The sequence below is a fragment of the Geospiza fortis genome, unplaced genomic scaffold, assembly GCF_000277835.1.
Source record: "Geospiza fortis unplaced genomic scaffold, GeoFor_1.0 scaffold10, whole genome shotgun sequence".
In the NCBI taxonomy this organism is placed as follows: domain Eukaryota; kingdom Metazoa; phylum Chordata; class Aves; order Passeriformes; family Thraupidae; genus Geospiza; species Geospiza fortis.
In genome coordinates this window covers 5,014,661-5,034,067 of record NW_005054326.1, presented here as the reverse complement: position 1 = coordinate 5,034,067, position 19,407 = coordinate 5,014,661, and the positions used below count along the sequence as shown (strand labels likewise).

General features: G+C 41.4%; 1 protein-coding gene across 1 annotated transcript in view; it reads left to right on the top strand.

Moving 5' to 3' along the window:
• Positions 1-19,407, top strand: part of TBXAS1 (thromboxane A synthase 1) — a 226,396-nt gene that overhangs the window by 155,350 nt on the left and 51,639 nt on the right. Inside the window, exon 9 of the mRNA XM_005421056.3 lies at positions 6,022-6,330. Within this exon, the coding sequence (XP_005421113.1) occupies positions 6,022-6,330 (309 nt within the window). The remainder of the gene's footprint in view (positions 1-6,021; positions 6,331-19,407) is intronic.

The following is a 19,407-nucleotide window of genomic DNA, read 5'->3' as shown; positions in this document are numbered from 1 at the left end:
TCATATTCTAATTCAGGCTTACTCTTGGCTTTATTTTTATTTTTTAGAAGAACATTGGTCACATGGAGAAGATCTGTTTTGTTGCCATGTTTGACACTTTCTGTTCAGGTGTCTTCATCTATTTGCTGCCCCTCCTGGGGGCAGCTTTCATTTTGCTTTCTTGCAACATTTTTGTAGGGACACATTCCTTTCAAGTAGCAAGCAAAGGCATTGCTGTGGCTTCTGACATCAAATGCAGACTTATTAAATGCTCACAGGGTTCTCTTATGGATGTGAACTACTGTCAAGAAATTGCATACAAGATTAGTGATGATAATATAAGAAAATAGCAAGTCCAATGTTATAAAAAATCTTCTCAGCTTGGGGTTTTATTGTAAGTATTAAGATCAGATCAAACTGGCAAAAGGCTGCTCCACTTTCCAAATCAGCACCCAGTGAATTTTTCTTCTTTGCTTTGCATTTAGTCATTTTTTAAAGTGCAAGTTGTATTGCTTTGTAAGACCTTCCTGCCCTCAGACCCTCAGCCCATTAACAACAAAAACACTGCAGTGTTTTCTTCTGCTGATGTGAACAAATGCAAACAAAAAAGTTTTATCTGCTAGACTGAAAAGTCTCCCAGCCTCTCCTGAGCAATGGCCATACCCTGGAGTCCAACAGAGTCCAGGTCCTTCCAGAGCTGAGTATCACCTGTGAGAGCACCATGTCCTCAACCTTCAGACATACAAATTTGAGGGCCTCTCATTTGATTTGAGCTTCTGTGTTCAAGCACAAGGCAAAAGGACGTTCTCTCTGGAATGTTTTGGAATTGGATATATTGGCAGAGAAGCTGGCTTATTTTATTGGTGATTTCACTGAGAAACCAAATGAAGCCTGCAAGTGTTAGAGGTTGAATTTGATCCTTTCAAAGATGTTTGGCAAAATGATAGTTTTAGTGGGACTGCGTTTTGTGCTTCTTTTTCAGAAGGATCTGAGTAGCTACTGCAGTGCTTTACTGATAACCTCATTGTGACACAGGTTTGTCTTACCTAAAAAGAGGGTTGCCAAATCAAGCTTATAAAAAGCTTCCTGGATATACATTGACTTAGCAGTGTTTGTACAAGTTTGCTGAAATAATATGAGATGTGAGCTTTCTACCTGCTAGATAAGGATTCTGAAATCTATCATTTTGAGTTTGAATCAGAGCATTTGAGAAAGACCAGGAAGGTCTGTACAGTTTATTGTGATTAGCATTATATTTGCAGCATCACATTTGCATGACTTTTACACCACAGCAAGTGCTTTACAGACTATTGACCAATTATGTCATTTATTTGGATTCCTTGATTCATCATAAAGTAGATTTTTGTGTTTCTGGGCTCTTTTGAACTCAAACCACAGATCTGAACTATCAGAGAGGTACAAAATTTGAGCGAAATTTGCAGAAAACATGATTGAAATCAAAATATCAAGAACTAAAATTCAAACTTGTGTTTGGTAGTTTTTCTTAAGTAATTTTTTACTTCAGCTTGCAAAGAAGTTGAACAGCTTAATCTCTCTACCAAAAGCATAACCCAAGGATCCCCTGGATCCCCAAAGCATGGTGAATTTGCCAGAAGGTCAGCTGGCACATCGGCCTCAGATACGAAACCATAACTCCCCGTTCAGGAGGGAGAGAGCTGGAGCCATCCCTTGCCTCCTGTGAGAAAAGTCATGCTGCATCTCATGTGTGAGTGGTACATCTCTCTCCTTCTGACAGCTGTGAGGCTCAAGAACCGTGATGTGAGCAGGGGAGATATTGAATTCACAGGCACCTCCCAACGAAGGGGAGAGAAATGGTGCATCTGACTTCATCTTATCAGGGGGTTAATTAATTACTTTATTATAGTATATTATTTTATATTACACTATGTTATATTACATCTAAACTGAATCTGCCAAGCACTTAACTCTGCACCCAGCAGCACTGAATCTCATGACTGTCACCCAGCAGTCCTGACACAAACACAATAGGCCCTGATAGGCCAAGGAAACAAAACACCATCACTTTGGCAAACAATCTCCATATTGCATTCTACTTTTGCACAAACACAGGCACAGCAAATGAGATGAGAGTATTCTTGGGAAGAATTGTGCCTTGCTTTTCTCTGTGAAGGGAAATGTGGGGCTATAAGGAGGTGGATTCTGGCGGCCTGGCCTTCCCCGGTGCCGCGCGCTCGTTCCGCCTCCGTGCGGAGCCGCTTCTCTGCAGGGCCAGGTGATGCCTAAGGAGACTAATGAGAGGAATGATACGGCCCAGAACACTGGTGTCAGGAAATATACTGCAAGGTGTCTATCTCGGGGAAGCTGTAAGCGGAGCTTGTCTTATTATATATTTCAGAGGGGATGTCTATGTCACTGCCGAGTTAGACGTTTGCCCTGTCCCACACTGCGTTCAAATTATATGGGTTTTGTTCAAATCCTAGCTTTCCATTCAATTATCATTGGCTTAATGACAGGCTCTGTGTTGTACAGGGGCAAATCAAGAGTCCATCGCATTAGCACACCATTCTTTTGTGGCAGGAATTTGTTTCTGAGGCCATTGTAACATAACTATGCAAGTGTCAGAGGGACAGGATGGAGGCTATTATGGGCTTCTCCTTTTTGTGAGGAAAATCAAACAAATGTCCCTGATGGAGAAAGGAAGCCAGCAGCTGGATGTGATGACGAAAGAATGTTTTTGTGCAGTGGCACTGTAAGTACCTGGTCTGTTGTTAAATTAAGAAAAAAATGTAATTTTAAAATATTTTTTTCCTTCTACTGTCAGCTGAAGTGGAGGAACCTCCCCCCTCCCCTCTGTGAATTTTCATGAGATGCTTTTTCCTTATTTCTAGCACTTAACAATCCAATTATATTTGGGTTTATGCTAGTATTTGTCTCTATTGCCATTGTTAGGTTTTGGAATCAGAGCGATTTTTCCATCCTGATGGCGCGGAAAAAAATATGTTTCATTATGACTTGTTATAACCCTGGAAATCTTTTCTCTCGCTTGGGTTGAAGACGATTTTTTATGTGGCACTCTATACTGATGCCTAAAGTGAAGCAGAATGAAGCATAAGGAAGAGAAGCTTTGCTGAAATATAGCTCCTTCCACTGCGTAGAATTATCGTGGAAGAAAGCTTGCTTCTCTCTAATGTTATGCTTTTTTCCCCCCTACTATTATTCAAGTTGTTTTTACAAATGAATGTTGTTTTTGCAAGGTTTGTTTATGAAACCATTGCCCTTAGCTACCCCTGCGCACCTGTGAGCAAGTTAGATGGCACAGATCAGGTATCCAGTTTTTTCTGGATAGGATGACCTTAAAAACAGATTCTGCAACAAGACAAGCTTTTAAATTCCTAACCAAATATATTACGTGAGTAATAAAAAGAGCTCCTCAAAATGGCCACAGAGGCATTTCAGAGCACATTCCTGGGAATATTCACTTGTGCTGGTATTCATTAAGTTTGCTTTCAGCAAAAATTCTCATGAATGAAATTTTATTCAGTAGTCATTATGATTATTACTTTGCTATCACAGCAATAACCCAATGCTTTGTATAAGGCCAGGACTTGATTTTGTTTAAGGCTGGAGAAACATCTTACAGGGTCTCCAGAGAGTGTATTGTCTAAATATAAGACCAGGCTCATCTAACAGCTCATGACTGGGAACAGCAAACCCTTAGAGGGCAATGGGTTTGTTTACAAGGAAATTCACAGCTAGAGAAGGATGGATGCGGAACCATAGCAAATGTTACACCTTTTGAGCTGTAGGAGGCTACAGTGCTACAATTCCACTGAATAGGAATGTAATTATACATTTTTATGTTATGAAGGTAGTTTAGGTGATGGTGGCTAGTCTTGCAGATAAAGAGACTGTCTCTACAGATGCGGTTCATTACTGCTTTGAATTGGTTTATCCACACACTAATGAACACACTGGAACTGGACTCTCTTGGTTTCTTGGGTTTTTGTTGTTGGGTTTTTTACTGTTATTGTTTCTTTTTGGTTTTGTTTGTTTATTTGTTTGGTTTTCGATTTTTTTTTGGTTGGTTTGTTTGGCTTTTTTTTTTTTTCTTGTTTGCTTGGTTTTTTCAATTTTAAAAATGGCCTAATACAAATATATGTACCAGGGAAATCCTTGAAGTACAGGTTATGCCAAAGAGTTGGGCGCTGAGTCGTGCAATACATGAACTCTCAGGATGAGAACAAACTTTTCCTTCCCAGAAAAATTAAACAAGATTTGGAACTATTCACAGCTGAAGTCTGCATGAAGTCTTACTTCCTCCAATCTACAAGAACATAATGGAGCAGAGGTATCCTGTCATGCTGGTGGGAATTGTGCCTAAATCTAGGCACAAGGAAGTGTTTTCAGAGCTGCAGCTCATTTGCAGAGCACAATGTCTGTAATGGTTTTTTTGTGTGCCTTCTCCTACTGGTGGAAAAGCACGTCTCCCATGCCTTGGAGGTGATTCAGTCTGACTGGTGAATGTGCAGAGTCCTTCAGCAGGCACTGGCTGCTATCTGGGGCATTGATTATTGGGTGTACCAGGGTGCAAGATGCTCACTGGGTACAAGGTACATAATGGAAAGGTTCTCTGGGGTGGAGGGAAGGAGCTGTTAAAGAGGCACTGTGCTGACCCCTTGTGTTATTCAAACCCCAAAATAACCACTCCTCTCTGACTGTAGATCGATCAGAACAGTTTGTTGGCAGCAGAGCTAAGCACAGGACACTGAGTATTTCTCCTGTTTTCTTGTCTCATTGCTCTCTTTTCCCATGTCGTGTGAAAAATAAATAATCTGATTAAGTCATCTGACATTTATAATTAATTACTTCTTCCTTACTCTTATCTTGTTTGCCTGTCCTTTTCTCTGGCCCTTCTTTTTTCTACTTGACCTCTCAAACATCAGATCCAAGAAATCATTCAAATGATTAATTTTTAACAGAAAAATACAGTTTACAGCATATTATTTTCTTTTGAAGTAAAGCTTGGTCCCTTCTTTTGTCCATCCCACTGCACAAGTCGTCATGTTCTCGCACTGCAGTCACTTCTAAGCCCTTGAGCTATCATGCATTCTGTTGGTATTTGAGGAATTGAAAATCAATCACACAGCCTTATGGCTTAGGTTCAGCACAATTCTATTATGCCCACTCGCAAAAGTCAATTCAAACCTTTTGGGTTATATTTCAAAGCCTAATCAAGCTTGCTGTCCACACTGGTTGGGAGTCAGCTCACTCTTGGCCATAGGTCTGTTTATTAGGGCTTTTGTGTCAGAAATAAGTGTGAAAGAAACAGTTCTCATAACAGTAGGATCATCCAGTGGGCATTTTGCAAAGACAAACTGCCCAAGCAGGTTTTGCGGTAGGGGAGTGCTTAGTTTTAATATGGTTCTGCAAATATCTTCTTAAAGAATTGTTTAAAAAAGGCTATCTTGTTACAAGTGTTCATAACTGTTCTTTCTCATAAAAAGAAGTCCCAGTTTACTGAGATTAGGTTTCAGCCCTGTCACACCAAGCTAGTGTAGAAAGTAATGTAGATGCAACCCTGAACTTAGATGGTGAGTTCCAAGCTTTGGACCAAAAGAACAAATGAGGGTGGTGCATCCAAGCAGATGAACCAGCTCCTCCAAGCATGATTTGTGCTGCCTCCATCTGGAGGTGCACATGGAGCCTGCACGTACAGTGTCTATGTCAGTCCCCTGATTCTCAGCAAGTGCCAAGAACTCAGCCTCAGTATAAAAGAAGCTCTGTGCAGAGCTGGCCATTAGCAATGCTCTATGAAGGGTACATAACATACCTCTTGTGAACTGGGGGCAGATCAGTCTCATCTCACTGGGAAGAAAGCAGTGACAGGCTGTTAGTTATGGCATTTCCAGCTGATTTATAGAAGCCTCCTCGTTTGCTGAAAGGCTGGTGGCCATTCTGTAGGAGCCAAGCATGCTCTATAAATAGGAAGCAGCTCTCTGCTTCCATTCCCCATGGAAGGCGCTGCTCTGTGACCCATCCCTCATCTTCCTTATTCTGCAGAGGCGCAGAGATTTTCTCCAGTGGATGCTTGATGCCTGCGACTCAGCCGTGGCAGCCGACTGCTCGGGTATGCTCGGCCCATCTGCTGCTCCCAGACATGATGAGGCGCCTCTGGCTGGCACAGCCCCATCTGAAAAGGCTCAGAAGATGCTGACAGAGGATGAGATAGCAGGCCAAGCTTTCCTGTTCCTGATTGCTGGCTACGAGACCACCACGAGCACGCTGTCCTTTGCCACCTACTTGCTGGCCACCAACCCGGAGTGCCAGGAGAAGGTGCTGCGGGAGGTCGATGAGTTCTCTGCAAAACATGTGAGTATGATGTGCTGCTCTTGGGCTTTGTGCAGGGAGCAAGGCAATGGAAATGTATCAACACAAGAGATGGCCTAGAAACTTTGTGTCATGGTGAATGCACAACCTTTAAAAAGTATTTTACATTATTGAAATAAACCAGCTGTTGTCAGCTGGTTTCTATTTTTTTCCTCTTGTATAAGTGCTTCTACTGTTTTTGTGGTTAATTTTATTTACTGGTCTTTGTAGGAGCATAAATAGTGTTCTTACAAATCATAAACTTCAAAGTTTTGTTTTAAATGTTGGGTTTTTTTTTCTTCTAGCAGCAGGATATATATGTAAGCTTTAAAAAAAAAATCATGGTATCTAATTCTCTTATACTGCGTTCAAATTACTTCTCCATTATCTGTATTTGCCAAGGGCATTTTTGTTTCCAGGAGCTTGAGTTATTTACTTGTTTCATTCATACGTGGCAGGCCTAATTGTGCCCTCATGTCTGGTGAGTTCAGCTGACTTCCTTAAGGCCTCCCAAGGTGTGAAGGTGCAGCTTGACCTGGAGTATGAGCAGTTTACTGGGTAATGCTGGGAGCAGAGTTGCACACAGAACCCCCTACTATGCAGCCCCAAGGAAAATGTGGGTAATCTCCTCATCAGTTCCTGAAAGCTGACAGCCTAGGAAACCAAAGGGGAACTGCTGGGAGAGCTATCCTACAGAATAGTGTGTATTCATTCATATGACATTGTTCTGTAGATGGACATGTGAAATAGTGAACATTTCCATGAAAGTGTGTAGAAATCTGAGTGCAATCTGTCATTATCTGGCTGGTTCCTTAAGGATGTTCCACGTAGGAAGTCCATGCATATGGGTATGTCTACATGGACAAGTAGGGTCCTCCTGTAGGCACAGATTAATCATCCAGCACAGCTGGTAATGGGGGCTGTTGGGTACACCCTCTAAGCACCTCAGGAGTTTATTCTGGGGTTATTAAAGACCAGCTCTGTGTGTACCAAATTTCTCTTAGCAGTTGGTCTGGTCCAGCTCCAGTTAAAGGAGCCCTTGCTGTGCACTTGGAGACTGCAGAGTGAGTCAGTGCAAGAGGTTCACATGTGGTGTGATTCTGATTCAAGCTGGAGAACTAAATGGACCCTGGCTTGTGTATGGTCTGACTGAGCTGCCATTCACTATTAGTAATGTTTCAGCAATAATCAAATTCAAATGCTTAATTCTTGGCTCTCTTGGTTCTCTATGAATGTTTTGCTAATAATTTCAGCTTTTGCATTATCTAGGAGAGGTTATGAAGCTGGGCACGCTTGTGGCTGTGTCCCTAGTCAGTGCAGAAAGTTTGCACTCAAATTAATTTCTGCTCTGTACAAAGTCTGTATGAGGCTCAACTCAAACTGTTGTCCTCATCCCAAACCATGCTGTCCCATGCCATATATTGATTAGAAGTACCTTTCAAATAAATTCCCTGTACTTTGAGTTGTTAGGTTTAGCTTTAGATGGTTCATATATGGCTGTATGGCCAAGGAGAAGAGAAGGAGAGAAGGATAATGATTCATCTGCAGTCCCTGATAACAGGAAATTTGTAGATCTGATCTGTGCAGCCCCATCCTTCAAAATATTTCCTTTTATAAACAGTTCAGGATTTGGCAGGGGGGCAGGAGGGGGCAATACACTGCTCAAAGAGCCCATCCCAGAATAAGGAAAAGGGTGCAGCAGTTCAGTCCCCTCAGTGACTGCAATTAACTACTTTTAGCCTAGAAAATGAGAAATATGTGAGCGGTTTGTGAGTTACAGGAGTAGCAGCTATTTTAGAACTGGGTATATATAGATGCTGTGTTCAGTTGTCATGTAAGAGAGAGGAAGGGAGGGACACAGAAGCTACAGGCTCAGTTAGTTATCAAGTCAGTTGCTAAGAAATTTGATTAGGTTGTTGCTTTGCTCTTATCAAGGTGCTCTGTAATTTTCACAAAGGAAGGGCTTTAGAAGGCCAAAACATGGGGAATGGTACAGTCAGATTGTTTTGACATGTGGTGGAAGATTGTTTTGATTTGCAGATATGCAAGTATTAAACACAGTATCCTCTTCAGCCAAATTTATACTCAGGTAATTATAACTACAAAATGTCCTCTACCATGTCCCCCTTCTCTCCTCCATCCATTTCGGTTGGCTGATGCAGCATGTTTTATTGCCCTAATCTGTGGTGTGGAGCTGCAGTCTGATTTTACAGCAGCTGCTGTGTATCATCCCAGAGATGATTGTACTTTGGTGGTGGACAGAGTGATTTATATACTCATTTACCAAAGTTTATAAAGACATGTGAGAGCCATCTGAGAAAAGGTGCTGTAAATGACAGGCACAGTTCCAGCTTTTTGGCACACCAGTCAAAAACACAAAGCATGATGACCTTGTAATAGCCAGTAATGGAGCAAGGTTGGTCCGTCTGGGCGTACAGCAGTATTCTGGTGGCTCAGGGTGTTGTACTTGAGGACACCTCCGCCTTTGCTGTGATCTTCATTTGTCTGTCTTGCACAGTGGGTACGTTGGGAGAGCATGAAGGGGATGGAGAAAGCTGAGTCAATGCTGTGTTAGAGATCCCTGGGCAGGCGTGGTGCAGACTGCTGCAGTGTGGTGCAGAGATACAAAGCTAGGTGCTGAAAGCGTCTAGTCCCAGTGCTGGGAGTCAGATACCCAGAGGAGACAGGACCATGTTATCCTGCTCTGTTGTGTCCAGCCGAGTTTGTTTCAGAGCTGTCTTGGGAGGTCTCATTGCCAATCTCTACCACACAGCCTGAATAGGCTGTGGAGATGGCACTTCCAGGCAGGTGTCCTCAGAAAATACTGACTGTGAGAGTCATGGGTTGTCATCTTTTTCTTTTTACCTCCAGGACCATCCTCATCTGCCTGCTAAAGGACATTTTAGGTCTTTTCTTGACTGACAGCTCAGTGCTGAGGCTTCATGGTGTCTCTTTGCCTCAAAGTGGGATGAGGCACCTGCCTCATTTTAGAGTCTGAGAAGCCCCTGGCCTCAGTTATTGTAGAGGGCAGGACATTGCCCCCTCACCTCTGTCTGGGTCTTTAGGGTGTAGGGGAAGGGCATGCAGAACTCTCTTTTCATCTCTGGGGAAGCAGAGAGACAAAACACTGAGTGGTGATTACTTGTCACCACACACTGTATCTTCCCATGCTGCTTTTGAATCCCTGTGTGTGCTACAACTGTACTGGAAAAGACAAGCATAATTCTTCTAACACACAAACAAAAATTCACATTATAAAGACTTTGACCTGACCCTCTTCATAAATCCCTTGGGAGGGTAGTGTGTGCCCTGTGAAGGGCAATCTGCTAAAAATAAGATGCACCTATTTGCTGCAAGCTTGTTGCTGGGTGTGCAGCTTGCTTTGATACCATGAAAGCAAAATAAACAAGATGAAAAGAGAGTTAAATATGAACTAGTGGGGGCAGGACGCCTACCTCTGTGTCTGCATAAAATAATATTGCTTTCTGCAGAGACCACAGATCTGGGACAGCAGAGAGGGGTCAGATCCTCAGATGGGTTAAACTGGTACATGTTTGGTATTAGTACAGGTACGGTGATATGCATCAGCTGAGAAGCAAGCGTGGTATGTACCAGTGAAGGAGGCCATGGGGAAAAAAAGAGAAAGGTTGCTATTTCAAGACCAGATTATTTTTACAGTGTTTGTGGCTAACCATCCCTGAACTGTTAGAGGCTATACAGTTGTGAATGAGATGTTTTTTTATCCACATTCACCAAGTGAGAAAGAATGCACCCATGGTCTTCAACTCTCCTTTTCAGTCAAAAATGATCCCTGTGCAGAGGTTTTAAAGAGCCCTTCACAAGACATATTTAGGAACAGTTTTTGCACATGTGACTGATTATTTTATTGTAAAAGCAAGTTGATTTTGTTTGTCTGTGTGAGTGCTTAGCAAAATCATAGAAAGCCTGGAGCACACCCATTCATTTTGAGCATATGAACACTTGCTTCTGAGTGCCACTGTGTGCTCTAAGCTGCTCTGTGTGTTATGTCCTAAGCCACAGAGCTTAGGGCATGAAAAATTGCATCTTCCATGCTGGGAATTCCCTTAATGTGAGGCCTCTCTTTTTTCCTCTATTCCCATTTTAGCAGTTAAAAATGCTAAAATCTCTCTCCCTTCCTTGTCCCTGCTCTCAAGCCTGAATCATTCACAATTATAAATTTTTTTGTTGCTGTTGTTTTACTGGACTGCACAATTTTAGACAGGAAGAGTAATGGCACAAAACAGAGCGCAAAACCATAGGTGACCAAGCTAACTTCTCGTAAGAAGTTATTTGTTACCCTGAGGTGGAATGTGGTGAGTGGGTGTAGGTATGTGCTCCTGATCTGCTGCAAAGTAAACACATCAGGTTAAACCAGTGAAACTAGGTCATTTTCTGGAGGGGGTAAAGCAAGCATGCTTTGGGCAGCTAAGGAGGGCAAAAGAGGTATGAGAATGATCTTCCCTGTCTCCATGCAATAAAGAAATCCACACCTGATGGTGGATAGCATAGAAAAGCCTGGTGCAAGAGCTCCCTGAATTCTAATCTCACCTTCAGGAATAATTTACTGCCTATTCTCAGTAAGAGACAGCCAAGCCTTGCATTAACTAATGGCTAGACTTGGTGCTACAAGTTTTGGGGATTTTTAGCTCATATCCATACAAACGTGTCATTACTTAAAGAACCACAGGAAAAAAATTGCACTGAGCATTACAGAATCTGAGATGTGTTGCTGCACTGATATGTGGGGCTTCAGGTCTGGTGAAGGACAGAGTAGCAGCTCACTGCTCCTTGCTGCTCATGCCTAGGAATACTTTCAGGAGCCCTGACGAAGGTGAGGGAGAACACAGGAGTCAGGAGAAGTAAATAAAAGTGAATACATGAAAGAGCAGCTATTACCATAAAACATTTCATTGGAGGCTGCAAGACTAACTGTGTTTTCCATTCTATTTTAAAAAAGCTTTGTACTACTCTTACTTATCACTGCTTGATATGACATTTAGAAACATCAGTGTGAGAGGAATGAAGAACAGGATAAGACACAGCGTGTCTCTACTCCATCAAATTTCCTATCCACACAAAGTACTAGTGTAACAATTCAGTGCTGGTGTGACTTACCAACATTTTCACCTCTGTCTGGAGACTGTAAAGTTTAAAGAAACTTCAAGGTCCTGCCATACTCTCTCTCTATTTAAATGGAGACTTGGAGATTTTTCTTTGATATAAAGGCATCTTCCTGTTCCTATGAAGACTTGGTTTTGTATAGCTTTAGGACCCAGGAATATTTTCAATATGTTTTATTGAAAATGTTGACCAGACTGTTTCATCTGTACTCTTTCATGTCAAAAATATTGAATGATACTACTCCAAAGTCATTGCAATCCATCGTTTTGTTTATGAAACAATACTCTTTAATTCCTTTTTAACTGCTCTGTGTAGTGAGTTGTGAATAGCCCAGGTTGAACTGGACTGACGCATAAACTCCACATTTATGATTGTTAATTTTGGTGCTGTAATTCATCAGACATACTGGGTGTGGCAGTTGCTCATCTGGAGTAATTGTCTTCGCTGACTTGAGTGGAATTGTACTAAACTTTACACTGGCTTATGATTCTGTTCGTCACGCTGAAAAGCTCCTTCACTAATACCTCTGCAGTCTAATGGAGATGTCTGATTGAAAAGGGATTTTGCCATTTCAAAATTTTCCCTTCCCATAAAATTTCTAGAGCAGAGAGAGGTAAGACCATTTTTATGGTGTCTCTGTGCCTGATTGAGTACTTTAGGTTTTTAAGCAGTCTATGCAGAGAGTCTCCTTGGTAGCACAGACGGTTTTCTTTGAGCATTAGTGAAAATGAGAGGTGAAAGTCAGAGAGATGTCACTGTCAGGGAATTACTACAACAATTTGCATGAGTTTGGTGCCTTTCATGCAGTATCTCAAGGCTTTGTGCTCTCAGAAGCTCCCAACTACAGAGACTGAGCTTCACTAAGGAAATATTGCTGACAGTGAAGGCTTGCATTTATCAAGGGAGACTGAATTGTAAATAGTGTGCAGAAAAAAAGTCTACAGAAGAGAGTTGCTGTACACATACACACACAAAACATACAGAACTAGGAAGCACAAACAATATTGGTTGTTGTTGCTGTTTATTCTCTTGAATGAAATTACACTCTTTGATTGCTCTATTTGTTTAAGAAAGCGTTGCAGAGCCTCCCATCATTTATGAATGTCAGCTGTCAGCACTTGTTTTTTTTTTTAAACAAATAGAGAGATGCATTTAAACGTGTAGAGACCGAGTACTGTTAGGTTCTATTTCTGCAGTTCTTCATGCAGTTGCTCAATGTCTGAAATCAGTTATTTATCTTAGTCCCATGGTTCTTCTGTACATACCAGTCAAAGGTTGCTAAGTTAGGAGAAGACAATAAGCCTTTCCCCACATTTCTTCTCTGCTGTAAGTATCTAGAATATATTGATTTGAAATGTAAGCTTTGGACTCAAGAGACCCAAAGTCACTTCTCTTGGGCAGAGGTTATTTTGACTTCTAACTCTTCCAGAATGTCAGCCACTTAAGCACCTTTGAGACTCAGGGCTTTATCTCTACATCTTGAGTCTCTGCTGTATAAAGAGAGGTATCATGAGAAAAGTCTTGAGTCCAAGCTTGCCAAGTGTTTGTCCACTTTGCTCCAAACCTGTTCCCAGGCTCAAATGCTGAGGGGAAGCACTGAGGTGGAAAAGCTTGGGCTCAGTTTTCTCACTGTGCAAGCCTTAGAAAATATCTCTTTTCACAGGTTGCTTTCCACCCCAGGCACCCTCCCAGCAGAGAAGGCAGAGAAGGTATCCTGGAAGACCCCTGTTGCTTGTTCCTGTGCTTTGTAGGGCCACAGTCACCCTTTGGCTGAAGCATGAGCAGCCAGGAACTGCATGAGAGCAATTCTCCTTGCTTACCTTGTGTTTGTAGTTCTTACACTGTACCTACAGATGCCTGCTCTTCAAAGGAGATAAAGACTTTCAAAGACAGTAAAGCCTTTCTTGAGAGTCAGCCTATTTATGATATGCAAAGAGTTGAGTTAAACAATTGGTAAGTCTGGTTTGGCTTTGCTATTTTGGAAAGTCTGCTGTTAGCTTATAGGAACAAATTCCACATTTTAAACCCCAGTTGTATCATGACATTGTACTTATTCCTTGACTTTTCCCAACCTTACTTCTCTCCTAGGAAAATCCTTTTCACAGCTGAGAATAGGTGGTTCTATCCTTTTCACAGCTGAGAATAGGTGGTGGAATGATGGAATGTGGCCTGGAATGATGTGTGGTTGAGATGATTAATGTACCTTTATTTCAAGGAACTTGTTGTTGTTGACACTGCAGAGTTCATTTACCCCTTTTCACCCAAGAAAAAGAAATAAAGAGAAAAGAGAAAAAAAAAAACCTTTTATTTTTCCATTTGTTCAGGCCTATCAGTCTCTTGTCCATGAAGACTAATTTGTCTTTTGCTTGCAATGTCACATGTTGCTCAGTGACTCTGCCTTATTACTATTCTTGAGCAAAACTGAGTCTCAGGTAATGTATGCTAGACAGATACTCATTTTCACCCCTGAATTTTCTTGGTATTTTGCCATCCTCATAATAATTGACCCACTATCACTGCTGCAGGGATCATGTTAAAGAATAAATTTTTCTAGTGACATGGAACATTTAATGGTGAAGATGTTAATAATGCTGCACTTTAAATGTGATTAGACAGATTTGTTTAAAAAGAAAGTAAAGGGAAAGATGCATCTTCCATGTCTTTCTATTCCTTGTCCCCCTCCTTCCCCCCTTACATTTCAGGCTTTTATGGAGAAAAGAGTATATTTGCTTTTAATTTAAGGAAAAAATACCACTGCTGAGCAAGAAACTTGTTACAATTTTCTTCAGGATTTGTCTCCCAACTGCCCCTGTATATGGTGATTAGCTTCCTCCAGGGATAAAGTAAGCCAAATTAATGTCAAAGCAATGTCCAATAAATTTTTATATTCATATCAGTGATAACCTTTTAGCTGCAGATAGGTAACATCATAGGGTGCAGGGTGGAGCATAGTCCCAGGTAGAATTGGTAGGTCACATTTTTGCACTGGGCAGTTGAGCTTTGTAGAAGGAAGCAAGGAGATAAGCTAAACCACAGAAAATATCACCACTGCTCCTCTCCATGACATTGTGGGGGACATACTCTCACCAGGCAAGCGACATGGTAGGAAAAGAGGTGAACATGCTGTGATTTCTCAGGAATGGGGATGCCTTCACATGCGTAAGTGCCTGTTCTTTGAGTGGCAGCTTGTCTACCCCTCAGGAGTTTTTCAATATGAAGTAGGACTCAAGCCCAGAGAGGTATTATACTATTTTTTTTGTTTGTTTTGTCATGGAAGTTAGGCACTGAAAGTTTCCATAAGTTATGTGCTGCTGTATCATAAATACTTAGCAAAGAAAGAGAACAGCTAGCAATAGGCACAACCTCAATGCAAAAAGATCAGAAAAGCTAAACCATCTGGCCCTTGAAAGAACTTACAAATGAGAGAGGGTGGCTTTGGACATCTGTGTCAGGACCCCACACTGTGTCTCACCATTAGCAGCCAATTGCACTCATCAGGCAGGAACTTGTCCCCTGGGAAATATTAAATACCGAGCTAAGCAGAGAAGCATTTTCAAGCTGTGTGTTAGTTAACATTCATTTGGGATGAGACCCCTCTGTGTCCCCAGACTGAAAGGCAGATTCTTCAGAGCATGAAGGTGTTGGCCCAGCCCTGGCATCCTCATCTGCTGCAGGAATCTCCAGTGAACTCAGCTTCTGAGAGGCTTTCAAGACCAAGAGGTAAAATTTTGCTTTAACAGCATTTTACCCTGTAAGGACAATAGTGACTCTTGAGATTTCTGAAAACAAGTGCCACTGTCATGATAGGGATTTTCCACGGGACCTTCTACAAGGGCCTGTAGTGACAGGAAAAGTGGCAATGGCTTTAAACTGAAAGAGAGTAGGTTTAGGTGAGATTATTTACTCTGAGGGTGGAGAGGCACTGGCACAGGTTGCCCAGAGGAGCTGTGGATGCCTCATCCCTGAAAGTGTTCAAGACCAGGCTGAATGGAGTTCTGAGCAGCCTGGTGTAGTGGAAGATATCCCTGCTGATGGCAGAGGGGTTGGAATTAGATCAGCTTTAAGGTCCTTTCCAAGCCAAACCATTGTATGATTCTATGGGCAAAGGAAGAGAAGGAGAAGTATTGGGGAACATAGATAAAACAAAGCCTGTTTGTGCACCTGTGCTTGCATGAGAGAGAGAAGGAGGGAGAGAATGAATGATGACTGAAGAAAAGAAGGTCTTTTATCTGGAAGTTTCACACAGATTCCTGAATTGCAGGTATTAAATGCATAAGGTGCAAAAGTTGAGCTGAGGAGAACACATGCTTAATTTATTAAGAAACAGCAAATCCCCAGCAGCAACCAAGAAGAAATTAAAATTGTATTCATCATATTCATAGCTTAAAAATGATCTTAGCTTATATGAATGTGAGGTCAAAATGGAATTTTTCCTCCAGGTATGTACATAAATTAGGAAGCATTAATAGGAAGCAACCAGTCCATTTATTTGTCAATAAGCATTTGCAGTGAAGGCTGAATGAGCTGGTGCCAGAAGGAGTGGAAACTAGTTTGCATTTCATGATTATGTAAAGCAGTTTTTTGGTAGACTGAACTTCTTGTGACCTCCTCTCCCTTTTTTCCCCCCTTTTTTACCACCCTGGCAGAACATATGTATTTAAATAATTTCCATTTCTTACAATATGATTTTGCTATTTTTAATCAGCATGAGATGGCTTTTGTATTGTTTGCCCTGCTTCATCTTATGCTTTTCTTTTAATGTGGAGGAAAAGGAAAGGTGGTGTTTCTGGATGTGCCCTTGCTCTAGAAATGTGGTGGTCTTGCTGTGATATGAGTGAACATTTCCTTACTTAACCAGATGGAAATACTGGTGCAAAGGGAGTAGTCAGGAAAACACAAAGGAATGTAGGAAACACATCCTGTCTGAAGACTGCTCGGTTTCAAATCAGTTAATATATTTTACTGTGTCACAGAACAATTTTTCACTAATATTTATTGAATGGGTCAGGCTGAAGGGACCACAGGGGGGGCTCTGGTCCAGCCCCCCTGCTCAAGCAGGACCATCCTAGAGCAAGTGGCACAGGATTGTGTCCAGATGGTTTTTGAATATCTCCAGTGAGGGAGACCCCACACCCTCTCTGTGCAATCTGTTCCAGTACCTGGTCACCTGCACAGTAAAGAAATTCTTCCTCAAATTCAGGTGGCATTTCCTGTGCATCAATTTCTGCTCCTTGCCTTTGTTTTCCTTTTGTTATTGATGTATTTGAAAAGCCTTTCTTGTTGTCCTTGATGTTCTTGGCCAGATTTAATTTTGGCCCCCAGATGGACTTCGGCCTTCCTTGCCTCATTTCTACTTACTCTGATAACCTCTTTATATTCATTCCAGGTGGCCTGACCCTGCATCTCCTGTGTATTTTCTGCTTGTGCTTGAGAAATGAAAAGTGTTCTATATTCATCCATGTGGGTCTCTTGCCCTCTTTACACAATTTCTTGTTCATTCAGATGCATCATTCTTGAGCATGGAGGAAAGGATCCTTGTAACCCCTTTTCCCTGTGGAGCCTGTTCCCAAGGGATCTTTCCAAGAAGATGCCTGAAGAGGCTGAAGTTAACTGTCCGTAGTTGTAATCTTACTTATTACTAACTAATTTGATGTCTGGTTTTCATAAGACAGGTTATGGGACTTCTCCAAAATCAAATCCTTTAAAGCCACAAAGTGCGCCTGTACATCAGTGTGACTGGTCATGTTTTGAGTGTTTTGGTCAGTGCCCCACGAGGGTTTCTATGCAAGCAGTATGGCCAGAAGTGGAATTTCACTGCTGCAGTAGCCACTGGGATGGGCATTTGGGGCCTTGATCAGGGGAGACTTCAAACTGTTCTACACTAGAAATGCCAGTTGCTTGTATGGACTGGAATGTTGGGCTTTTAGCCAAGACTGTGTAGATAAATAGATGCTTGCATGTTTACCATCCTTAGTCAGGGCTCAGATGCAGTGAGGCTGAGAGCTCAATTACTTTCTCAGTCCAAGGAATTATCCTCCCTGGCTGTCACTGAGGCATAGCACATTAAGGCATGATGTGCAAGCAATTCACTCCTTGGCCCTGTTGACTCAATGTTTTCCACCTGTATGGAAACTGTGCCTTCAGAATTCAACAAAATATTCATATTATTTTATATGTAAAACATTCTGCTTTTACACACATCTTAAAAAATGGATTTCAGAAAAGACTCTGTTAATAAGCAGGAGGGAAAAAAGATTTCATTTTTTTTGTTTGTTTTTTAATGCTTTACATACTGTCAGGTTTAAAAATGTAATACAATAAGATGATTTTGATCTTCTTCAGTAGAGGTTTTGAATAAACTTGAATATCTTTTTCAATACTCCTATCTAGATTTTACATTTAAAGGAGAAAACCAAGAAGTCAAAAAGTTCTGAACATGGGGCTATTATCCACAAACGCTTGCTGCTGTTGTTGATCTAAATGAAGGAAAAAGGAAGAAACAAGATGTCAGAAAGTCAATGCATAGTGAACTGGAACAAAACACTTTTAAAAGCTTTATCTTTTTGGAACTTGTTCTATCAAGTTCATGTGCACTCAGGATACAATAAGAAGATGATTTTGTGCAGTCACGAATTTAGATTTAATAGCTTGATAAGTAGAGAACTTTACAGATAATTTCGAGGTGCTAATCTAACCTTGCTGTGCCTTTAATCTTTTGGCATTCTAGAGAGCGTAAAAAAACAAAAGCTGACTGTTTTAATATCACAGAGTAGTCATGGAGAAAAATTTTCTCCATCAGAGCAGCTTTTAAATAAATTATTACTTTTTTTTTCCCTTTGGTGGGGAAAAATAATGTAACGTGGATTTAAGCAGAAGTGAATTTACTAAATGTCCTGCATCTTTCTCTCTTGTTAATTAGTAACAGTCAAACGCTCTTGTTCTGCAGACAGTGACTACAAAGAAAAGGATAAAGAATTTGGGAAAGATTCTAGAGCTGAAATAATTAGGCAATTTATCATTCAGGGTAATTGGACTTGTACAAAGCAGCATTATTTACCATAGGTTTCCATTTCTTCTAACTGGTTGTGAAAAATACAGCTACATTGATTGGGAAATGTTCTTAGTGCTTTCTTTTTCCAATATGCATTGTGCCAGGGACGTTCAGTTCAAAGTGTGGTGTTCCTCCCAGTGATTTCTTTTCCCTCAGTGATCTTCAGAAGCAGCCTTCAGCTTCTAAAACCTCAAACCAAAATTAGATTAAAGTGCCCAGTATGGGGTCAGAAATGGGAGGGAAAGAGAGAGGGGTTTCCACTGGGGAATTTTCACTTAACAAACGAAAGCCTTTGCTTTGTTTCAAAGAAAAAATTGCAAAGTGGAGGCACATCTTAATCACATCGGTAGCCAGCTGAGATGTTTATGCTAATTTCCAAAGGTATGTAAGTATAGGAATCGGGGGGTCCAAAACTCCTGCCTCTCTAATGTGAAAAACACAAGCATTTAAGCACCACCAGCAGACAGCTCTGATGTTGTTTCAGCATCAGGAAAGATGAGGGAGTTAGTCACAAGGGGTTACTTGAATTTCACTGCACAATTTTCAGGCTGTATGAATGCCCCTTCACCTAAAGGTGAGTTTTTTCCACTGTTTTTCTGAGGAGGAGGGCACAGCCACTCTTCAGCAGTTCGTTGAATTACAGCACTCTCCCAGCTTTACACTGTTCCTTTCCACTCTAGAAAAGTACATCTTCACAACCAGCTTTTCTTGTGATGTATGCGTTCAAACTCCTTGGATTTCACCACCAAAGTCTCTGAATGTGTTGACCCCAAGGCTGGCTTTCTGCCAGACCCAGGGCACCACAAACTGCTCCAGCATATCTTGCTTTGAGCTGTGGGTACTTTGTGCTGCTGGCATCTCAGTGTTCAGATACATGTCACCAGGCT